Source organism: Nyctereutes procyonoides, unplaced genomic scaffold (assembly GCF_905146905.1).
Source record: "Nyctereutes procyonoides isolate TBG_1078 unplaced genomic scaffold, NYPRO_anot_genome, whole genome shotgun sequence".
In the NCBI taxonomy this organism is placed as follows: Eukaryota; Metazoa; Chordata; class Mammalia; order Carnivora; family Canidae; genus Nyctereutes; species Nyctereutes procyonoides.
The window spans coordinates 38,881,640-38,901,750 of record NW_026575042.1 but is presented as its reverse complement, the minus strand read 5'-3'; the positions used below and the strand labels follow the sequence as shown (position 1 = coordinate 38,901,750).

At 40.5% G+C, this 20,111-nt stretch overlaps 1 protein-coding gene across 1 annotated transcript in view; it reads left to right on the top strand.

Moving 5' to 3' along the window:
• The window catches only part of PCOLCE2 (procollagen C-endopeptidase enhancer 2), a 72,171-nt gene extending 52,288 nt beyond the window's left edge, over positions 1 to 19,883 (top strand). Inside the window, exons 6-9 of the mRNA XM_055321563.1 lie at positions 5,313 to 5,467; positions 9,287 to 9,370; positions 11,443 to 11,610; positions 13,650 to 19,883. Of these exons, the coding sequence (XP_055177538.1) occupies positions 5,313 to 5,467; positions 9,287 to 9,370; positions 11,443 to 11,610; positions 13,650 to 13,780 (538 nt within the window). The 3' untranslated portion in view covers positions 13,781 to 19,883. The remainder of the gene's footprint in view (positions 1 to 5,312; positions 5,468 to 9,286; positions 9,371 to 11,442; positions 11,611 to 13,649) is intronic.
• Positions 19,884 to 20,111: the final 228 nt, after the last annotated feature.

Below are 20,111 nucleotides of genomic sequence, written 5' to 3'. Positions count from 1 at the left end.
TAAAAGTCTTCCTATCAAGGGAGGAAAAACAGCCCCAGATTGTTTTTCTCCATTAGTTCTAACAAACATTTAAGGAACAAATGATGCTAACACTACACACATTCTTCCAGAAAAAAATAGGGATTGTTCCACAACTGATTTTATAAAGCTAGTATAAATGGACACCAAAACAAGGTAACGACCAAAAAAAAAACCAAAAAAAAAAAAAAAAGGATATTAAAGACTAATCTTACTTGTGAATGTGATAAAAAAATCTTAAAAGAAAAAATATTAGTAAGTCAAACCTAACAATGTATAAAAAAAGACTTTCTGACCAGGAATTCAAGGTTGGTTTGATCTTAGAAAATCTATTACTATATATATATATATATATATATATATATATATATATATATATATATATATATTTATTTATTTATGATAGTCACACAGAGAGAGAGAGAGAGAGGCAGAGACACAGGCAGAGGGAGAAGCAGGCTCCATGCACCGGAAGCCCGACGTGGGACTCGATCCCGGGTCTCCAGGATCGTGCCCTGGGCCAAAGGCAGGCGCTAAACCGCTGTGCCACCCAGGGATCCCGAAAATCTATTACTATAATTGTGTACATTCCCAGATTAGAGTGTGACTTAAAGATTATATTTTTATTTGTTGGGAACATTAATTAAACAAGAATATGTTTTCTAAATAGCTTCAATAAAAAGTTTGGGGGCATCTGACTTGATCTCAGCTCAGATCTTGATCTCAGGGTCATGAGTTAAAGCCTCACATTGGGCTCCATGCTAGACATGGAGCCTACTTAAAAAAAAAGTTTGTATTTTTAAAAAGATATTATTTTCATAGCAACTAAAAATATAAAATGCTCAAGAATAAATCTAATAATTGCATGCAAGACCTGAATAGAGAAAATTACAAAACCTTACTAAAAGATATTTTAAAAGACCTCAATAAATGGAGCTATATATTCTCATGAATAGGAAGAATCAGTGTCATTTAAAAATAACAGAATTGGTTTTTCATTTAACCTGACAGCCTGATTCTAAAATGTTCCTGGAACTGCAAGGGGGTGGGGGAAGGGGGTGAAACTAAGACAGTTCTGAAGGAGAACTTGGCAGGAGGATTTGCCTTACATGATGGAGCCATATCATAAAGCTGTTGTAATTAAGAGAATATGGTTTTAACAGAGATAGACAAATGGACTAATGAAAACACCAAAGAGAGGCCAGAAACATATCCACCCACATGTGTCTGCAGATGGGGCACATCAGAGAAATGGCCCCTTTGAAAAATGAGGCAGGGATAATTTTTATTCATATGAGAAAATGAATCATATCATCCAAAAATCAACTACAGATACATTGGAAACAATGAGAATTTCTGCTCATCAAAATATACTTTAAAGAGAGGGAAAAGAGAATGTACAAAACAGAAACAGATATTTGTGACATATTTGACAAAGACCCCTAGGTCCAGAAAATTTCAAGAAATTCTAAAAATTAGTAAGGAAAAGACAACTCAATGGGGAAAAGACGTGAACAGGCACTCCCCAAAGAAAGATGCACAGTGAATACATCTTTGAAAAGAGTGTAAATTGGTACAATGACTTTCTAAATCAACTTGGCATTATCTAAGGAAGTTGAAAATGGGCGTATATCCTGTGACCTCACATGGAGCGTGTACCCTACCCTCCTGGTGTGCCTTCAAAAGTTACCTTTGCCTGTGTGCACCAAGACATATACAAGAATATTCTTACCGATACTGTTTGTAATGGAGGGCAGAGGAAATAGTCTAATGTTATCAACAAGAGAATAGTTAAATCATGCTATAGTTCGCGTAATGCAGCAGTGAAAATGGTGGGTGAATCTCATAGTTATAATGTCGAGTGTGAAAAAATAACAGAAAATGCACACCATACCCTTTGATTTGTATAAAGTTGTGTGTGTGTTTAAAGATTTTATTTATTTATTTTGAGAACACAAGCAGGGGGAGCAGTAGAGGGAGAGGCGCAGGGAGCCCAACGTGGGGCTTGATCCCAGGACCTTGAGATCATGACCTGAGCCGAAGACAGATGTTTAACCCACTGAGCCACCCAGGTGCCCCCATATGACATATAAAAGCATGCAAACCTATACAGTCTTTTGCTTGGTGATACATATATTGGTAAAACTATAGGTAAAGGGAAGGATAAACACAAAATTCAGGATAGTGGTTGCCTCCATGGAGGCCGGGAGGGGGGGAGGTGTGATGGGGGCTGTTTTGAACCACTCACTTCTGAGGAGTTTGCCTGGAGTAGTTTGACAGCCAACCTACTAACACTTTCACTAGGGGAATATTTTCTCATAGAGTACTCCTGGCATGGGGCAGTGCAGAAAATGAGAAAACTTATTTAGGGGGCTTTTCCCCTGTTAAAAGTCTGACTAGAAGGAGGAGTGCTGTGGTTGGTGAGATCACCTCATCATCCCTGTGTCTGGGTCAGTGCAGTTATAGCCATAGCATTGAGTTCAGTTCAAAAACATTTATTTAACTCCAGCCATGTGGTGGGCACTGTTAGGTAGCAGGACACAGAGATAAATAAAAAACACGAAGATAAGTAGTGGGACGGGTGAAACAGATGGGTAAATTGGCAAAGGAATGTCCTGGTGAGTTCCTGACAAGGAATCCTTTGGTCCAGTTGGGACAGGTGGTGAAGAGGTCAGGAGAGATTTGTTGAAGAAGACTGTGCTTCTTTTTTTTTTGGGGGGGGGTGTATTTATTTATTTGACCGGAAGAGAGAGATGAGGCAGGAGTGCTGAGCAGGGTTCCACGTCCTGCAGACATGGGAGCTTTTAGGTGCACGTAGGCAGGAATTGAGGGCGCCAGAGCCTTAGAACTCCCGTCCTTGACAAGATGAGCAGAGAGGCGGGTTAGAAGGTTGTGACAGGGGGTCCAGGGAAATGGAAGAGGTAGAGAAGGGTGGTAGAGATGGAGAGGAGGCTGTGGGTCAAGAAATACTCAGAAGGCAAGATTGGCAGGCGTGGGGGTTGACTGGCTGTAGTGATTGAAGGGGAGGCATGGCTGGCAGGGCTAGCTTATCTCTCTAGGACCAAATGGCATCCTCCATCCCTTCCCGGGATCTGCCGGTAGGGAATGAATCCAAGCGCGATTTCCTCTTGCCTTTCTAGTGATTTGTAACATTAATTTGCAGATGCAACACGTGGCCCTCAGGACATTTATGGCACCGTGATTCCGTCACATTCATGCTAAAGCTCAGGAGCAGCAGCAAAAATAGGTCTTTGCTACTGAAATACTCCTTCTTCAGAAAATTCAGTTTCTAACTTAATGCTCCCGGGATCAGTTCATAGAAAGGCATAGACGATCACTGTAATTATAGCACCATGCCCAGAAGGCCGACCTGATTAGGTCTTGAGGTTTCCTTCGCTGCTTAGAAGTGCTCTTTGTGATTTTATCACTTAAACAAGTTTAACATATTTTATTTGTGATTGTAGTTGGGAATTGTGTTCCATGCACATTGCTTTTATTTATTTAATGGAACAAAAGCTTTTGTTTTCAAAAGCAAGCCGACTATTTCTGGTAAAGGCTTAATTCTCAGAAGCATTATTTCAATTATTTCGATCACTTTTATGACCAGGATGCTAGATGTAGGTCACGAAGCTGACTCTTAGGTTTGTCCCATCCCTTGGCTTAGAAGGTAATAGCCTTCAGGACAGAAAAAGGTCCTGCCGTTTTTCTAACTGCTTTGGTCAAGTACGGATCTACCTCTCCTCCCACCCCCTTCACCCCTGCCTGCAGACATTCCCACTCAAAGTAGCTGATGGGTGGAGGAAGAAGTTAGGTTGCCTCATTTTTTGCTGCCCATGATGCCTAAGAAGTGGTTCGGCTGAGAAGATGCCTCAAAAAAAAAAGTTTAGTTAAACCACGGATTACCTCAATGTTTATTTTTTTTAAACTTTAGGTTTTTTACTGCTTCTGAATTAGTCTTTAAATAGAATTAGCCAAACTGCATTTTTAACCATTGCTTAAATAGTAATAGAAAAAGCTCAAATGAAACTATTTTGTGTAATACAGTTATCCCCTAAGACTTAAAAGTGCTGGGGTGCCTGGGTGGCTCAGTGGGTTAAGCATCTGCCTTTGGCTCAGGTCATGATCTCAGGGTCCTGGGATCAAGTCCTACATCAGGCTCCCTGTTCAGCTGGGAGCCTGCTTCTCCCTCTCCCTCTGCCTGTCACTCCCCCTACTTGTGCTCACTCTTTCTCTCTCTGTCAAAAAAAAAAAAAAAAAAAAAGACTTATGAGTGTTTCTGAGCCTCAGTTATTGTCACTATTAAATCTTCAGTGCCAGGGGATCCCTGGGTGGCGCAGCGGTTTGGCGCCTGCCTTTGGCCCAGGGCACGATCCTGGAGACCCGGGATCGAATCCCACGTCGGGCTCCCGGTGCATGGAGCCTGCTTCTCCCTCTGCCTGTGTCTCTGCATCTCTCTCTCTCTCTGTGTGACTATCATAAATAAATAAAAATTAAAAAAAAGAAAAAAAATCTTCAGTGCCAGCTAACCAGCAAGCCCCTAAAATAGCCTTAAAATTAGAGTTCTTAATGGTGTCATTCATAACCACCAAAGCAATCACTTTCTTTTTCTCCTTCACAGCATTCTGCTACTGAGATTATAAACAGAAATGCTTCCATTTCAGGCGTGCATCCCAGCTCTCATTATAAATGAAATGGAAGTCATGGCTTTCTTATGCCCTGGTGACTAGCCCACTGAGATTCACCCCTGTGGCTGAATCTTCACAGGGCGTGGGAATTCGCTCATCACATTTCTCCATCTGACTCCGTATGGCCAGCATCCTTAGCTCCCTGGGCCAGAGTCTTAGTCAAAAGAAGCAGTGTGGTTCCCAGGGCAGGCCAAACCCTAAGGTGCTGGTGAAGAACCAGCCACAGTTTCTGTGGTTTCCACTGGTTCCAATGCCAACCGGTCCTGGGTTCAAATCTTGCTCCCCCACATTCTACTAGCTGTAGGGCCTTGGGCAAATCACTTGAACTCTCTGAACTTCAGTTGCCTTTTCTGTAAGAAAGGGATAATAATAGGGTTGCTGTATAGTGGAATTTGAGAGTTTGCATAAAGCACGGTGCCGAACTGAGCAAACACTCAGTAAACATTAGCTAGTAGCATTAATACTGAGCAGATTGAGACTTTTGCCTTTTGAGGTATTTTAACTTTTAAGTTTACACATATAATCTGTCAAAAACCAATGGAATGCTAGAATTCTACATTTCAGAGAGGTGCCACTTAAAAAATTTTTTTAATGTTTTTCTTCTTTTAGACCAATTGTATCTGAGAGAAATGAACTTCTCATTCAGTTTTTATCAGACTTAAGTTTAACTGCAGATGGATTTATTGGTCATTACAAATTCAGGCCAAAAAAATTGCCTACAACTACAGTACCACCTGTTACCACCACGTTCCCTGTAACTACAGGTAAGTTTTTCTGTTTTGATGTTTGTGCACAAACTTTAGGAGTATAAGAAAAATTCTTTTGGGGTAGAAAAAAATAATTAAAGATACTTGAAACTAAAATAAGATAAAATGAAAACTTATCTAAGAGAATAATATGCCTCTATTAATGAAAGAAAAGTATAAGGTATAACAATGTTTATAAGCTAATGATTTTTAAATGTCATCTAAGAACATTATGGCCACTTAAAATACTAGGAACCCTGTTATAGGCACAGATCATTATAAGCCCAATTTTCTTTTCTGGTACTTATAATATTATTGCTTTCTTTTTTATTCTATGGAATTGTAGTAGTTTAGATTAAAGTTCTAGGGCCTTGATACCTATTTTCACATATGCCAGGTTTTTTTTTATTTTTAGAAATATTTATTTATTCGTAGCAGACACAGAGAGAGGTAGAGACACAGGCAGAGGGAGAAGCAGGCTCCCTATATGGAACCCGACATGGGACTTGATCCCAGGATCCCCGGATCACAACCTGAGCCAAAGGCAGATGCTCAACCTCTGAGCCACCGAGGCGTCCCCAGCCCAGCTTTATCGCCCACCATTTTCTGCTTGCACTGAAAGTAAGGCTGACCTGAGCACAGGCACTTCTGGAAGGGCGGATTTTTCTGAGCACTCCACAAGTGTGCCACCTTGTGGCCTAGACATGTACCACCTTACATTAAAGCAGTATTTATTTCTCCAGCTCATGTCAGTGGACCCAGATGTCCTTATTCTTTCCAGTGAATTAACTAGCTCCCTAGATTTTTTTTTTTTATCTCTAGTCCTAACCTTTCCCTGAAGTTGCAAACATCGATTTATAATTATTTCTTAGGGTCTTGTGACTGCTAACCATTTAAATTAAAACATATCAAACTCAACTTTTCTATTATACTATTTTCTGCCTTAACTCTGCTTCTCCACTGTTTTTTTTTTTAAGATTTTATTTATTCATGATAGACACAGAGAGAGAGGGGGAGAGAGAGAGAGAGAGAGAGAGAGAGAGAGAGAGGCAGAGACACAGTCAGAGGGAGAAGCAGGCTCCATGCAGGGAGCCTGACTGGGACTCGATCCTGGGTCTCCAGGATCACACCCCAGGCTGAACGCGGTGCCAAAGCTCTGGGCCATCGGGGCTGCCCCTCCACTGTTTTCCCAGGCATGAGCTGCATTAGTAGCCACACTTAGACCATCTTTGAGGTCCTCTGTCTTAACTCCCCACTGCATGCCCTCCACCACACACACAAAGCAGACCATGTCTCCCACTTGAATTCATTGTCTGCACCTGTGCTATACAACACCATAGCCACTACTGAACACTTGAAATGTGTGTGGAATTTGAATTTGAATTTAGTTAACTGTAAGAAGCCTCATGTGGCTAGTGGCTATCATATTGGACAGCGCAGGAGCCAAACTCCTTCATGCCATATATAAGACCCTTCACATGTTTTATGTAGCCTTTTTTTCTAGATCCATCTTTAGGTCCTACCACCTTTCTCCTTATGCTTCTAAGTACTTTGGATTTTATCCTGAGTGTGGTGGAAACAGTTGATGATTTAGGCAAAGATCAGGATTAGATTCTCACTTCATGAAGATCACTCTGGTCACTGTGAGGTGAATGAATTCTAGGGTCAAGTGGTCACAGGTTTTTGTGGTTGTCTAGGTGAACTGTGCTATGACAGAAATACAGAGAGAGTCAGGAAACGCTGACTGTTGTGCAAGCCAGGGGTCTTGGGAGAATTGACAGGTCTTTAGTTGGTGATTAATTGGACGAGGGAGATCAGGGAGGTGTCAAGAAAGCCAATTCTCTGGCTTGCACAATTCCAGAGATAATGAGACCATTACTGAGGCAGAGAACAGGGTTCAGGGGTTGAGTCATCAGTTAAGCTGTGGCTTGTTGGGTCTGAAGTTTCTGTGAGATACTCAAATGGAGTAATCATCTCCAGTTCCATCTTTGGCCTCCTCCAGAAACTTCAGCAAGAGATTTACATTTGAGAATCATCAACAATACATGGTTGACACTGTGATCCAGAATGAGGTCACCTAAGGAGAGGTTAGGAGTGAAAGGAGCAGTGCTAGAATTCAATCTCTAGAAACTCTCAACTTTTTAAAAAGGAGGATATACTGGCAAAGGAGAGTGAAAAGATAAGAACTTGAAGGAGAGGCAGCTACATTGGATGTTAGGATGTCTAAATTTGAGAGCTTGGTGATGAAAGACTAGCAGGAGGACATGGGAGCCTGGAACTGGGTGATGGACACAGAGCAGAGGGAAGGTCTGGGAAGGAGGGAGCCACGGCACTGAGAGGAGGGGGGACCCCCCCGAGATGATGGCAGGTACACCTGGAAGGAAGGCTGAGGTGCCACGCAGGGAGTGCAGAGAGAGAGGAGACAGTGAGGTGAAAAGGGTCCAGGTGCTCTAGAGATGACTTAAAGGCAAGAGAGCAGGGACCTACGGGAGAGAGAGAAGGAGCAGACTGATGCTCTAGACTGATGTTCTGGGGCTGAGAAGAGCTGGTTTCCAGTGGCCACAGAAAGGATGCTCTTTCATCAGACAGGGAGAGCCACTAACGCCACTACTTTTTTGACTCAGTTAATTAGGTAAATTTAAGCCCCCAACTTCTGGAGCAATGTTCCCTCTAAATGTTCTCCGAGCTCTTGGTCTTAAAAAAAAAAATACACAGAGATGCTACTGTATGTTTTTAACATTAAATTGTACATGTTTTAACACTGTGATCCACTTGAGATCCTTTTTGGAATTAAGTGTGGGTACAAATTAAGAGTAAATAAATACACAGAAGAGTTTACAGAACATGTTATTGGAAGGGCAATGTTAAAATTGCAAATTCTTGCCCAACAAGTACAATTCTGTTACAGTTGTTATGTTTAGTTCTTCCTAGCATATTGCCACATAGAAGTGAATGATTAGCAAATATTTTGGGACTATTTTTATTGATGATCATGGAAATTAAATATTTTCATTTTGTCAACCCAGTTTCTCAACCCTGGCAGTATTTACATTTTGGGCCAGATAATTCTTTACTGTTGGGAGGTGTTTCTTGTAGGATGTTTATTAGCAGCATCCCTGGTTTCTACCCACTAGATCCCAGGAGCAGTCACTAGTTGTGACAGCCAAAAATATTTCAAGACATTGCAAAATGTCAATACAGGGGAAAAAAATCACCTCTGCTGGAGAACCACTGTGTTTATCTATTTAGTTTTATTTTTAAATTAGTCAACCTCTCAGTTCCAAGATCCTTATTGGCAGTGGCAGCTCAAAATAAATGTTTAGTGATTGGCTACATCTAATTACAGGTATAACACTCTTTACACACGAGCAGTGTTTCTGCAAATTTAACTACACACATTTGGGCAGCTGCATATTTTAAGTGCACCAAGAAAGCTCCCTCTATCCTCAGGGAAACACCATTGGATCCCTTTTATAAAGTGAAGAATTAGCCTAGATTTTCTGAGTTCATATTTGTCGTACTGGGTTTTTCTAAGCAGGGCACATGGAGGCTATATCTATTTTTGGTTAGTGTTAGTTATAAATAAAGGAAGAAAAGAATAGGGCTAAATTTGGGTTATCTTTGATCTCAGGTTTAAAATTCAGCAGAGTACTGAGTTACCCTGAGGAAATTAGAGCAGTAGTGTAAGGAATTTCTTTTGAGTGTTTTCTAATTATTTCATTGCAATGACAGTTTGGTGGCTCAGGGAAATAGTAATTTTAAATGGATAGATTCAGGTCTAAACACCAATTATATTTGAATTAATTTTCCTGAATCTTCTGTCTTCTTTGAATTTAGGTTTAAAACCCACTGTGTCCCTGTGTCAACAAAAGTGTAGACGGACGGGGACTCTGGAGAGCAATTATTGTTCAAGTAACTTTGGTAAGAAATAAAACCCAGCCTTTTCTCTTTAATCAGAAACTTGAGACTGCATGCTTCATTTCAAAAGGAACTGCCATGAATGTGATGGTAAAGTGTCAGTTACACTCTTTATTTACCCAAGAAAAGATTTTCCTATGCACTAAGGTATGTTGACTAGTCCTGTTCAACTGAGATTCACATATACACAGAAAATATGCTTTTTTCACATAAACTTAATAATTTGACTCCTGGAGTATGATACTGCTACTCTGTGTGTGCTGGCTGGCTCAGTGTTCCTAAAAAAAACCCTGTACACGTTTTCTCACATATTTTTCATGTCTTGAGTATTTTTTCACACATCTGTAATTCCACTTAAGTAAATTAGAAACATATGCAAGCTGGCCTTTCTCAAAAGAATCCAAGTATTTCCTCTGTAATGTCCCTTCAAAGTACTAAATTAAAACTTGGGAACCTGAAATCTATTTAGAAATGCTTATAAATTGGAACCTGAGGAGATAGATACTATAGAATGACTTAGAATTTCTAAGAGCTTTTTCTAATTTTAAAAAAAAATGCACTTTCTGTAAAAATCCCTTAAGAGCAAGAGATACCCAATTTAATTATGTGAGTTATTTTCAAAAGGGACATTGGAGAAAAGTCTTGCCAGGAAAAGCAAGTTGCTAAAACCTAAATAAGGTTACCTAAAATGAAGGATCTCTGAGAAGAGGTTTTGCTTGCTTTTTCTGTTTTCTGTGCCTGGAAGTGGTAACTCTCTGCAGCCGGACAGACTGTGTTGTAGCAAAGACATAAAGGCACTGACGAATCTAGGACCCTAAATCCTACTGGAGTTTGCAGGCTGAAATTCAAAGAACAGGCATAAAAATGAAAACAGGTTGTTCTCCCATCCAGGGTAGTCTTCTGTGGGAGGTGCTTAAGGAACTCTTCCTCCACGTCCTTTGGAGCCACCTGCTTTCACTTGGGCTGTAGACCAACATTTTGCAGTGAACACGTATCACCAAGGCATGATAAGAATTGTTTTATGAATTTTGCACGCTGCATGAGCAGTGACTTTTCACTTTATCCTGAAAGGGTCATGTCAGCCAAGTTCAAAACGTAATTTATTCCAGTGTGACTCTCTTACATGGTAATATGACCAAATACTACCACTGGTGGCCCATTGGTTCTCAGCCTGCTTTGGGAACACTCCTCTAGGAACAGCGTTCTGGTTGTGCTACTGGTTTTTCTGGGCAGGAACAGGACTCCTAGAACAGTCTCCCAATGTACATCCCACACAGCACGAAACTGTCACCCACAAAATGGCAAAAGCATGTCTTTGAGAAACATCATCTTTCCTTCAGTGGTTCCAAAGGGAGACTCTTTCCTCTTATATCACAGTGGTAGAAAGAGAGGGTTACATAATGAAAAGTAACTGAATTTTGCTAGGGTTTTTTGGTTTGTTTTTTTAAAAGCAAGAAAATGTTTTGTTATACCTGTTCTATACTTTGTTAAATGAGATATACAAGATGGATAAGACCCAGAAAAACGCAGATACTTACTGACAATTAGAAATGGGGACCCTGGGATGAACCAAAGTTGAAGGAGAGAGGACGGCTAAAGAGAAGGGGGAAGACACAGAAGGGTAGGCACTCAACCACACAGACGCCAAGACTCCTCTCTTCATGGCTCAAACCCCTATCATGCAACCTCTTAGTAGGGTGTTGTCTCTAAAGACTCAAGGTCTTCTTGAGTGATCATAGCGAGAGGCTCATAAGCTTACTTGGTAAATGACCCCCCATGTTGGATAAAACATTTTAGAGTCCCCACCTCCGCAACAGACTGCAGGGCAGCAGACATTTAGGTTTCTGTCCTAGGCATCAACACCTAACAACCTGGGTAGCGTTATGGCTCCATGGCCTCTTTCAACCTGAATTTTGGTGACAGATGTGCACAGTCAAACCCGGCAGCTCTGTTAGGGCCTTCTCTTGAACATTAAAATGTTCCCTATCTGAAACTTAGAAGAATGTCAAATTATTTTCAGTTCTGCTGACATTTGCCTTCCCTGTCATATTATTTCCAAATGTTTTCTTCTGCAGTGTTGGCTGGCACTGTGATCACAACTGTCACCCGAGGTGGGAGTTTGCATGCCACAGTCTCTATCATCAACATCTATAAAGAGGGAAATTTGGCAATTCAGCAGGCTGGCAAGAACATGAGTGCCAAGGTCATCGTGGTCTGCAAGCAGTGCCCGCTCCTCAGAAGAGGTGAGTAAGGAGGAGGGAAAACGTTAGTCTTCCTTCTAGGGAAGCTCAAGTAAGGGAATGAGAGAGCGAGCTGCAGCAAGTCCTGGATCTTTCCATGCCCTGGCTAGGCAAGGGAAGTAAAATCAAGGTTAATCTGTTGCCCACTTATGGTGCAGAAAGGAAGGCCTTTGGAGTCGGGCTGAATTGGGCTCTCGACCCAGTTCTTGTAACTTGTGGCCGAAGATGAGATGGTGGAAATGCTGAATGAGTCCAGGAAGCATTTGCAGCTGCACCGGTGGGGAAGAGACACAGAAAGAGCAGGTCTGGGGAGAGAGAGACGGTCAGTTACCACATGTCAGGTGCCAGTACAATTTTAGAGGAAAATATCTCGCAAGGAACAGGAAATTCAGAGCTGAAATTCAGAAAAGAGAGATATCTATTGGGGAATCATTTGCAGATAAAGAATCATTAAATCCACATATGGAAATCAGTTTAAGGGAAATTATGGAAAAATGAAGTTTAAATAAGGGGGAAAAACGTCCAGAGCCAGAGGCACATGATTTTTTTTAACAAGTTCTTTAACTTATAAAAGTAATATATGTAATGTGGTTTTTTTTTTTATACTCTGAGTAAAGAAGGATATAAAATAAAAAGTGAAGCTCTTTCCCTTTCCACAGAGGTACCATGAAAAGTTCCTTCTAGAAAGTTTCTGTCTATAGAAAGCACACACATACACCCTTAGACAAATGAGATCGTGCTATACATATTCTACTACAATTTTCCCCACGTGATGCGTGTGTAGACATCGTCGCATAAGCAGCAAGTATAGATCTCTCTCTTTGGAATGGTAACAGTGCCTGGTATTCCACTGTGTGATATACCATGATTTCTCTATCCCGTCTCCATGCAGTCCTTTCCTCAGTCTTGCTACAGACATCTCCCACAACCAAACCAACACACACACACACACCTCAAAGAGAGAGAGAGAGGCAGAGAATATTCATTTCAAGAAAGCCTTACTATGAATTCAGATTGTTCAGAAAAGTCTGGAGGCTAGCAGCTTCACGTTGAATCTTCAGAGGGAATAGCAAAGGCTCTGTAAAAGATCACAGTTCTCCCCAGAACTGCCAGGAGCGGCTAGTAATGCATGTAGTTACTTACTGTAGGGTGTCATCACGATGCCAGCGTCCAGCCTTGAGAAGATGTGCACTTGCACAGCCCTCTAAGTTTGTGCAGGCTCAAGATCACTGTGAGGACAATGTTAGCCCACAGAGGAAGGACTATGCCAGAGCGAAAGGACGCACATATTTCTCCTATGACCACAGGAAGGAGGGAGAATACAGGAGGTGGTAATACGCACTTCCTTTATGACATTGTTCTCAGGCCGTGTAAGTCCTCAGATTTGAACCCAACATACCTCAGCTTAGCTCCCAATCTAGGCCCAACTTAGCCCATACTCACTGTTTACAAAAAACTGTATATCTGATAGAAATACTTTTTAGGACCTACTTTTTGCAAGGAAACTGAGAATGTAAAGGAATACATGACGCAACCATGTCCTCAAGAAACTTTTGTGGTATAAATGCTTGAGATGTTGAAAAATGTTCAAGTCAACTACAGCAACCGAAGACAGTGGATCATTAGTTGCCAAACGCCTGGGAAAAATCCGGAAGCATTATGGGACCGTGAGGGCCCATCTGAGGATGGTGTGTCAGGGAGCATGGAGGCCCCTCGAGGAAGGAAGGACAGCCTTCCACATGAACACAGTGCCTCCTGCCCCGCAGACACGCAGTTAATACGCCAGGCCCGCGGCACTGCAGAGCAGGGCATCATCGGATCTCATCATTCGTCCATCTTCCTCGAGTTGGCGGGGCTGGAACATGTTACTTACATGAATTTAGATTTTTTCTGATGAGAAGCTTACACCGGATTTTATCCTGGACAGACTAAATGTATAATGATACCACTTATGGATCATTTATCTAGAGGTGGGTTATTGTCTATGTTGTATCAAACAATACACACAGAGAAGAAAGTTAACTCATGTTCTTTTTTCTTAGGTCTGAATTACATTATTATGGGCCAAGTGGGTGAAGATGGGCGAGGCAAAATCATGCCAAACAGCTTTATCATGATGTTCAAGACCAAGAATCAGAAGCTCCTGGATGCCTTGAAAAACAAGCAATGTTAACAGTGAACTGTGTCAATATAAGCTGCCTTCTGTCATTGCCTTTGAAAGATTTCTATTTTTCTCAGTAGAAAAAAAAAAACCAAATCTTACAATATCAAATCTTGAGCATTCAGAGAGATTTACTCTTCACACGATGTAGGTACGAGAGCTCGGCTCTCGCTGATGGAAGTTCCGGGGCTGCGCGGAGAGGAGCAGACAGGTGATTGAGAGCCTGCAAGCTTGGTACGGCCACAGGAGACGGAATGTATCGAGCGTTGGCAGTTTGGAAGCAGTTTATTCATACATCTCTGAAAGGGTATTTTAGAGACAAGTTGTGTGAAGATGTAAAAAAGAGATTTTATAAGTGCAATATTTATAGTGATATTTGTTTTACCTTCCAGCGTTTGCTCTGGGGTATTACAGTCTTCTCTTGCATTTTTTTAAGTCCATGCTTTAATAAAATATTTTTAAATGATTAGATAACAGCCAGTTAACTTGCTTTTATAGAAGATGAGACACTGTAAAAGGAATATTCCCTGCTTTTTACGTAGCGGTTTGGTATCAATTTGCACTTTGCTGAGAGAGCATTCCAAAGAACTTCAGGGACTAAGTGGATCCCGTAATGTAAGTAGACTATGATTCTCTGTAGAACCAGAGAATGTCAGAGTCAGAATGGCGTCCCTCGGAATCTAGTTCAACTCCTTTATTTTGTAACAGAAATTGAAGCTCAGATATATTCAGAGACTTGTCGAGAAAACACATCTCCCAAGAGACAGAGCTGACAATTAAGCTCCGAAGTCCTGACTGCCACCCAGTCCCTCACTGCCACTAGAAGAGGCCCTCTTATCTCGACTTGGCAGCGTTTGGTTTTTGTTTTCCTTTGCAGCCCAAATCCTAATTGGTCATTTTACAGGACTTGAAAAATTAGAAGTGAATCTGGATGCCTCTGTCCTGTTCATCCCCAGTTACCTGGATCAGGGTGCGTCAGGTAGGATGCTTTCTGCAGTTGCCTTTGAGAAATCTGTTTTCGCTCAGGAGGGGAAGAGCGGTGAAAGAACGCCCCTCCTTTGCACACCGCTGTTGAACAGGCAGCTGTACCCGACACAGGGGGGGCTAGCCTGTAGGAGGTTGCCGGCCAGGAGCTGTGCAAGAGGGACCCACCATCGCCCTCTGAGAGTAGCAAGGGCATCAGGGATGAACAGAGGCTTGGATCACAAGATATCTCATGGTAGAACTGAAGTTTTAGAAATAAGAAAAATAATCTTTTGGGTAAAAGCAGTACTCCCGGCCCTAGAAGTGACTGGACATTCAAGAGGAAAAAAAAATTTCAAGAGGAAGAATGCCTCTGTTTTGGCAGCTGAGCGAGCCTAAGCAAACAATGAGTGTGGGCCGGTGCTGGGGTTGGGAATCCTTCCTAACCTCTCCCACTGGGCTGCCCATCAGTCCCAGATAATTCACCGGCTGACAAAGAGGATCAACTACAGAAGTTGGTGGTTGGCTTCACTGGCCAGTGCCACCTTTTAGAAAGGCCCTCAGAACCATCTGGACTTCACAGCTGTGCCCAGTCAGGATATAACTATGGAATCCAGATTGATTCTAACCAAGTGAGTCCCTTTCAAGAATACATGTTATGAGACTTTGGAGTGATTACCAAAGATTTTAGTATTTTGGGGCACCTGGCTGCTCAGTGACTCTTGATCTTGGGGAAATGAGTTTGAGCCACACCTGTGTGGTGTGTAGATTACTTTAAAAAAAAAATCATTGTATTCTCCTCCTCTAATTGGTGCATTAGAGGCAGCATGCTTGCTGCCATCAGCCTCCTGCATTACCAGCAGAAAGACTTCCATTGGTTTCTGGGCGGGTGCCAGAGTCACAATGGAGGTTAAAATTGGGAAAAGTAATCCAAACTATTTATACCATTGACATCGCTGACACAAGACTTTGAACTATTGAGTGAATTAGTGGTTGATAACATATGGCACCAGTTTGTCTTTTAATTCAATTATTCAAAACAGAGGTAAGCTGAATACCGATACTGCTCTTTTTTGTCCAATAACCATTTCTTAATTTCTTTCTTGTTTAATAAATCATTTTTATTTTGACTGAACTTGAGTTTCTTTAGTCATAAATTGAAGGAGTTAGACTAGATGACTTCTGGGAATTACTTCTCTTTTAGAAATTATTTCTTCTTAAAAAAAATTTTTTTTTACAGTATAATTGCCTAAGTTTTGTTTTTGTTTTTAGTACTTGTACTTGGGGAATCAAACACATAATGAACAAATGGGTGACTATATTAATATATCATAAAACATTTTCAGGCTCTCTTATGTGTTTCCAGGGGTCCTGCTAGCTTAATATTTATCCTTTGAACTCAATTCCTATAACAAAAATACCTGAATCTTGCAAAGTTCTCAAATTTTAAATTCTAGTATATTACTTATTTACTCAAAGGTTAATCTTAGGAATGCCCGGGTGGCTCAGTGGTTGAGGGTTTGCCTTCGGCTCAGGGCGTGGTCCCAGAGTCCCCGGATCGAGCCCTATGTCGGCTCCCTGCATGGAGCCTGCTTCTCCCTCTGCCTATGTCTCTGCCTTTCTCTCTCTCTCTCTCTCTCTCTCTTTGTGTCTCTCATGAATAAATAGAATCTTTAAAAAAAAAAAAAAAGAAGAAGGTTAATCTTAAAGAAATTTACCTTCTTTTTATCTTTCTGTACAAAAGTGCTGTCAGGCTCCCATTATATCTTCTGGACTGCTTTAGTGAAATAAACTAATAACAAAAACCTTCTTTAAAGAAAAGCCTTAAACTAAGACAGCTACAGGGGCACCTGTATAGTGCAGTCAATTGAGCATGGGACTCTTGGTTTCGGCTGAGGTCATTATCTCAGGGTCCTGAGATTAAGTCCCAAGTCAGGCTCCGCACTCAGCATGGGCTCTGCTTGGGATTCTCTCTCCCTCTTCCCTGTCCCTCCCCCCTTACTCTCTTGAGTTCTCTCTCAAATTAATTAATTAAATAAAACAGCTGCAGATTAGTAGTTCTAATGTGAGTTAAGTAATAATAAGCAGAAACTACTGGACATATCTATGTAAGTGCAAACAAATCTGCGAAAAACAAAAATTCAAGTAGAAATCACTTGAAGAAGGTGGGAGGGGGAGGAGCTTGTCCTAAGTATTCAAAGGCCCTTATATTGAGAGAGGGAAGGATAAAAATATTAATTTAGAATACTGATAACTTACGCCTTTACATTAAAATATCTAGGGTACCTATAAAAGAATATAGTCTGAAATTTTAAAAATAGCAGAACAAAAGGTGAGAAATTAAAGTGAAATCAGGGAAATTATCACAAAATTTGATAAAAATCCATATGTATCAATAATTTCAATATATGTCACTACATACCTGAGTTAAAACTCAAAAATTATCAGACTGGATTAGAAAAACAAAATTTAACTATATGTGATTTAAAAGAGACATCTAAAACATAAGGACACAGAAAACCTGAGAGGGAAAGGATAGAAAAAGATAAACATACCAGGCAAATACTAACCAAAACAAAACTGATGTGGCCTTATTAATATTGGGGAAAAAAACAGACTTCCAGGCATTACTCAAGATGAAGAGAATTAACAGATAATAATAATTCTAAAATTTGCATTCAGCTTCTAATGTCCTTCAAAATACGTAACTAAATCTGGCATAGTATAAATGGAAATTAAGTTTATCATCATAGTGGGAGATTTAAACATATTTATCTCAGGAATTGGCAGATTTAAAAGAAAGACCAATAAAGATTGAAGATTTGAACCACACAGTTGACTAGATTTACCTGATGGATAAGTATGGAACAAAACCAAAAGCACATTTTTAATCTCAATATGGAACAATCACAAAACTTCCCCACTTACTGTACCATCAAACAAATTTCAACAAATTTCAAAGCACTAGTATCCTATGGAAATCCTTCTCCAATAACAATGAGTAGTTAGAAATTAAGAAGTAAATAACAGTAAAAAAAATGGGGTGTTTCAGCTGGATGGGGTGTCTGGGTGGCTCAGCTGGTTAAGCGCCTGCCTGCAGCTCAGGTCATGATCTCAGGGTCCTGGGATCCAGCTCCGTATTGGGCTCTCTGCTCAGTGGGGAGCCTACTTCTCCCTCTTCCTCCCCCCACCCCACCCCGCACATATACATGCTCTCTTTCTCTCAAATAAATAAAATCCTTACCAACAAAAAAACAAAAACCAAACAAACAAAAAACCCCTGATGGTAGGAATTGAGAAATGTGCTTTTAAATAACTTATGATCAAAAGGAAATTATAGGGATGCCTGGGTGGCTCAGTGGTTAAAGCATCTTGTCTTTGGAGACTAAGCATGAAGTTAAAAAAAAAAAAACCAAGAAAACAATTTGGGAATAAAAGTTACTCTTGTTGTCATAGAATCTTAAAAATAAAAGGACCTTAATAAAAGGACCTTATGAACCACTTTTCATAAATAGATTTGAAAACTTAGATGAAGTGGCCAAACTGCAACTCAGACTCGAGTAGAAACAGGATTCCTAAATAGTCCTACAACCATTAACGAAATTCAAACAGTAATTACAACTCTTTCTTCAAATAAAAGGCCAGGTCCAGATAGTTTGACTTGGAAGATCTCCCAATTATCTAAGGGACAAACACTGCCAATCTAACACATAGTATTCCAGAGTATAAATAAAGAAGTCACATTCGGCTATTCTTTTTATGAGATGAGTGTAATCTCAATACCAAAACTTTAGCAAACATAGGATCTAGTCTGAATTCATTCATGAACACAGGTGCAAAAACAAAATAATTATCAGACAAAACCCAACAAACAAACTAGGTCATGATCAAGTTGGATTTATCCCAGAAATGCATGATTGATTTAACATCAGGAAATCAATGTGCATACTTCACTGCATTAATAGATCTGCAATGTCAGGGGGTCTGAGGTGCAACTAAACATTCAGGCTCATGAGCACCCTAGGCTGCTTTCACTACTATTATCCCCAGAAAACAGTAGCACAAGGACCAAAGCTTGACTGGATAGGGCCAGACTTTCTACTGTAGGAGAAGTAGCAGCAGGCAGCAGTGCACACAGCCATCCGTGAGCTGCTTTCTTTGGCCTTCCTAGATAATGTCTCAGATGCCAGGAGATTCCATTCATGTCAGGTGGGTGCAGACATTCCAACTTAAAGTTCACATCTCCTTGGAAACCAGGATCTTTTGTATTAACTCCATAGGCATAGCTTCCAGATTCCTCATATATGACATCCCTCATTATAAGAGTTACACACTCAGGAAGAGCCAAAGCTGTGGCTCCCCATCAGGTATTTATAGTTCAATTATGAGTTCCTCACAATCCAAAGCAATTTACCAATCAGGGCTCATGTATACTACAAGCAAGTTTGCCTAGCGACATAGTAGACATACTGTGATATCCGATGATGAGGTAAACTAAACGGGAGTCAAACGAAGGTCAGCTCTTAACAGAATGGGGAAAGTTTCTGTGAAGCCCTCTTTGCAATACATTAAAGAAAAATCACTTGATCTTAATAATGCAGAAAAGCATTTGGTATAATTCAACATTTCCTGATGACAAAATAAAACTTCAGGAAACTAAAGATGGATGAGGGCTTCCTTAAGCTGACAAAAACAAAAACAAACCCCACAACCCTGCAGCAAATGGTGATATATTGAAAGCATTTAAATATCAGCAATAAAACAAAAATGCCTGAGGTCAACATTTCTATTAAAATTGCACCAGTGGGTCTAGTTAATGTAGTAAGGAAAGGAAAAGAAATAAATGATATTGGACAGGAAGAAATGACTGTTATAATGCAAAGATGATATGATCATTCAAATAGAAGAGCCAAAAAAAAAAAAAAAAACTGAGGTTAGGGGCTCCTGGGTGGCTCAGGGGTTGAGCATCTGTCTGGCTCAGGTTGTGATCCCGGGATCCTGGGGTTGAGCCCCATATCAGGCTCCCAGGGAGGAGCCTGCCTCTCCCTCTGCCTCTCTCTGTGTGTCTCTCATGAATAAATAAATAAAATCCTAAAAAAAAAAAAAGAAAAAAATCTGCAGGTAAGTGGTTAGAGTTAACAGACTTTCACAAGTTGGCCCCCTAGATATATATATATATATATATATATATCTGCAATGTCAGGGAGTCTGAGGTGCAACTAAAACTCTCCCCCTTTTTCCATATATATATATATATATATATATATATATATGGCATATACAGGGCATATATATATATATATATATATATATATATATGCCCTCACCTAAGGACAAAATACTGCATTTTTAAAAATCTTTTATAATTAAGCATCTTGAA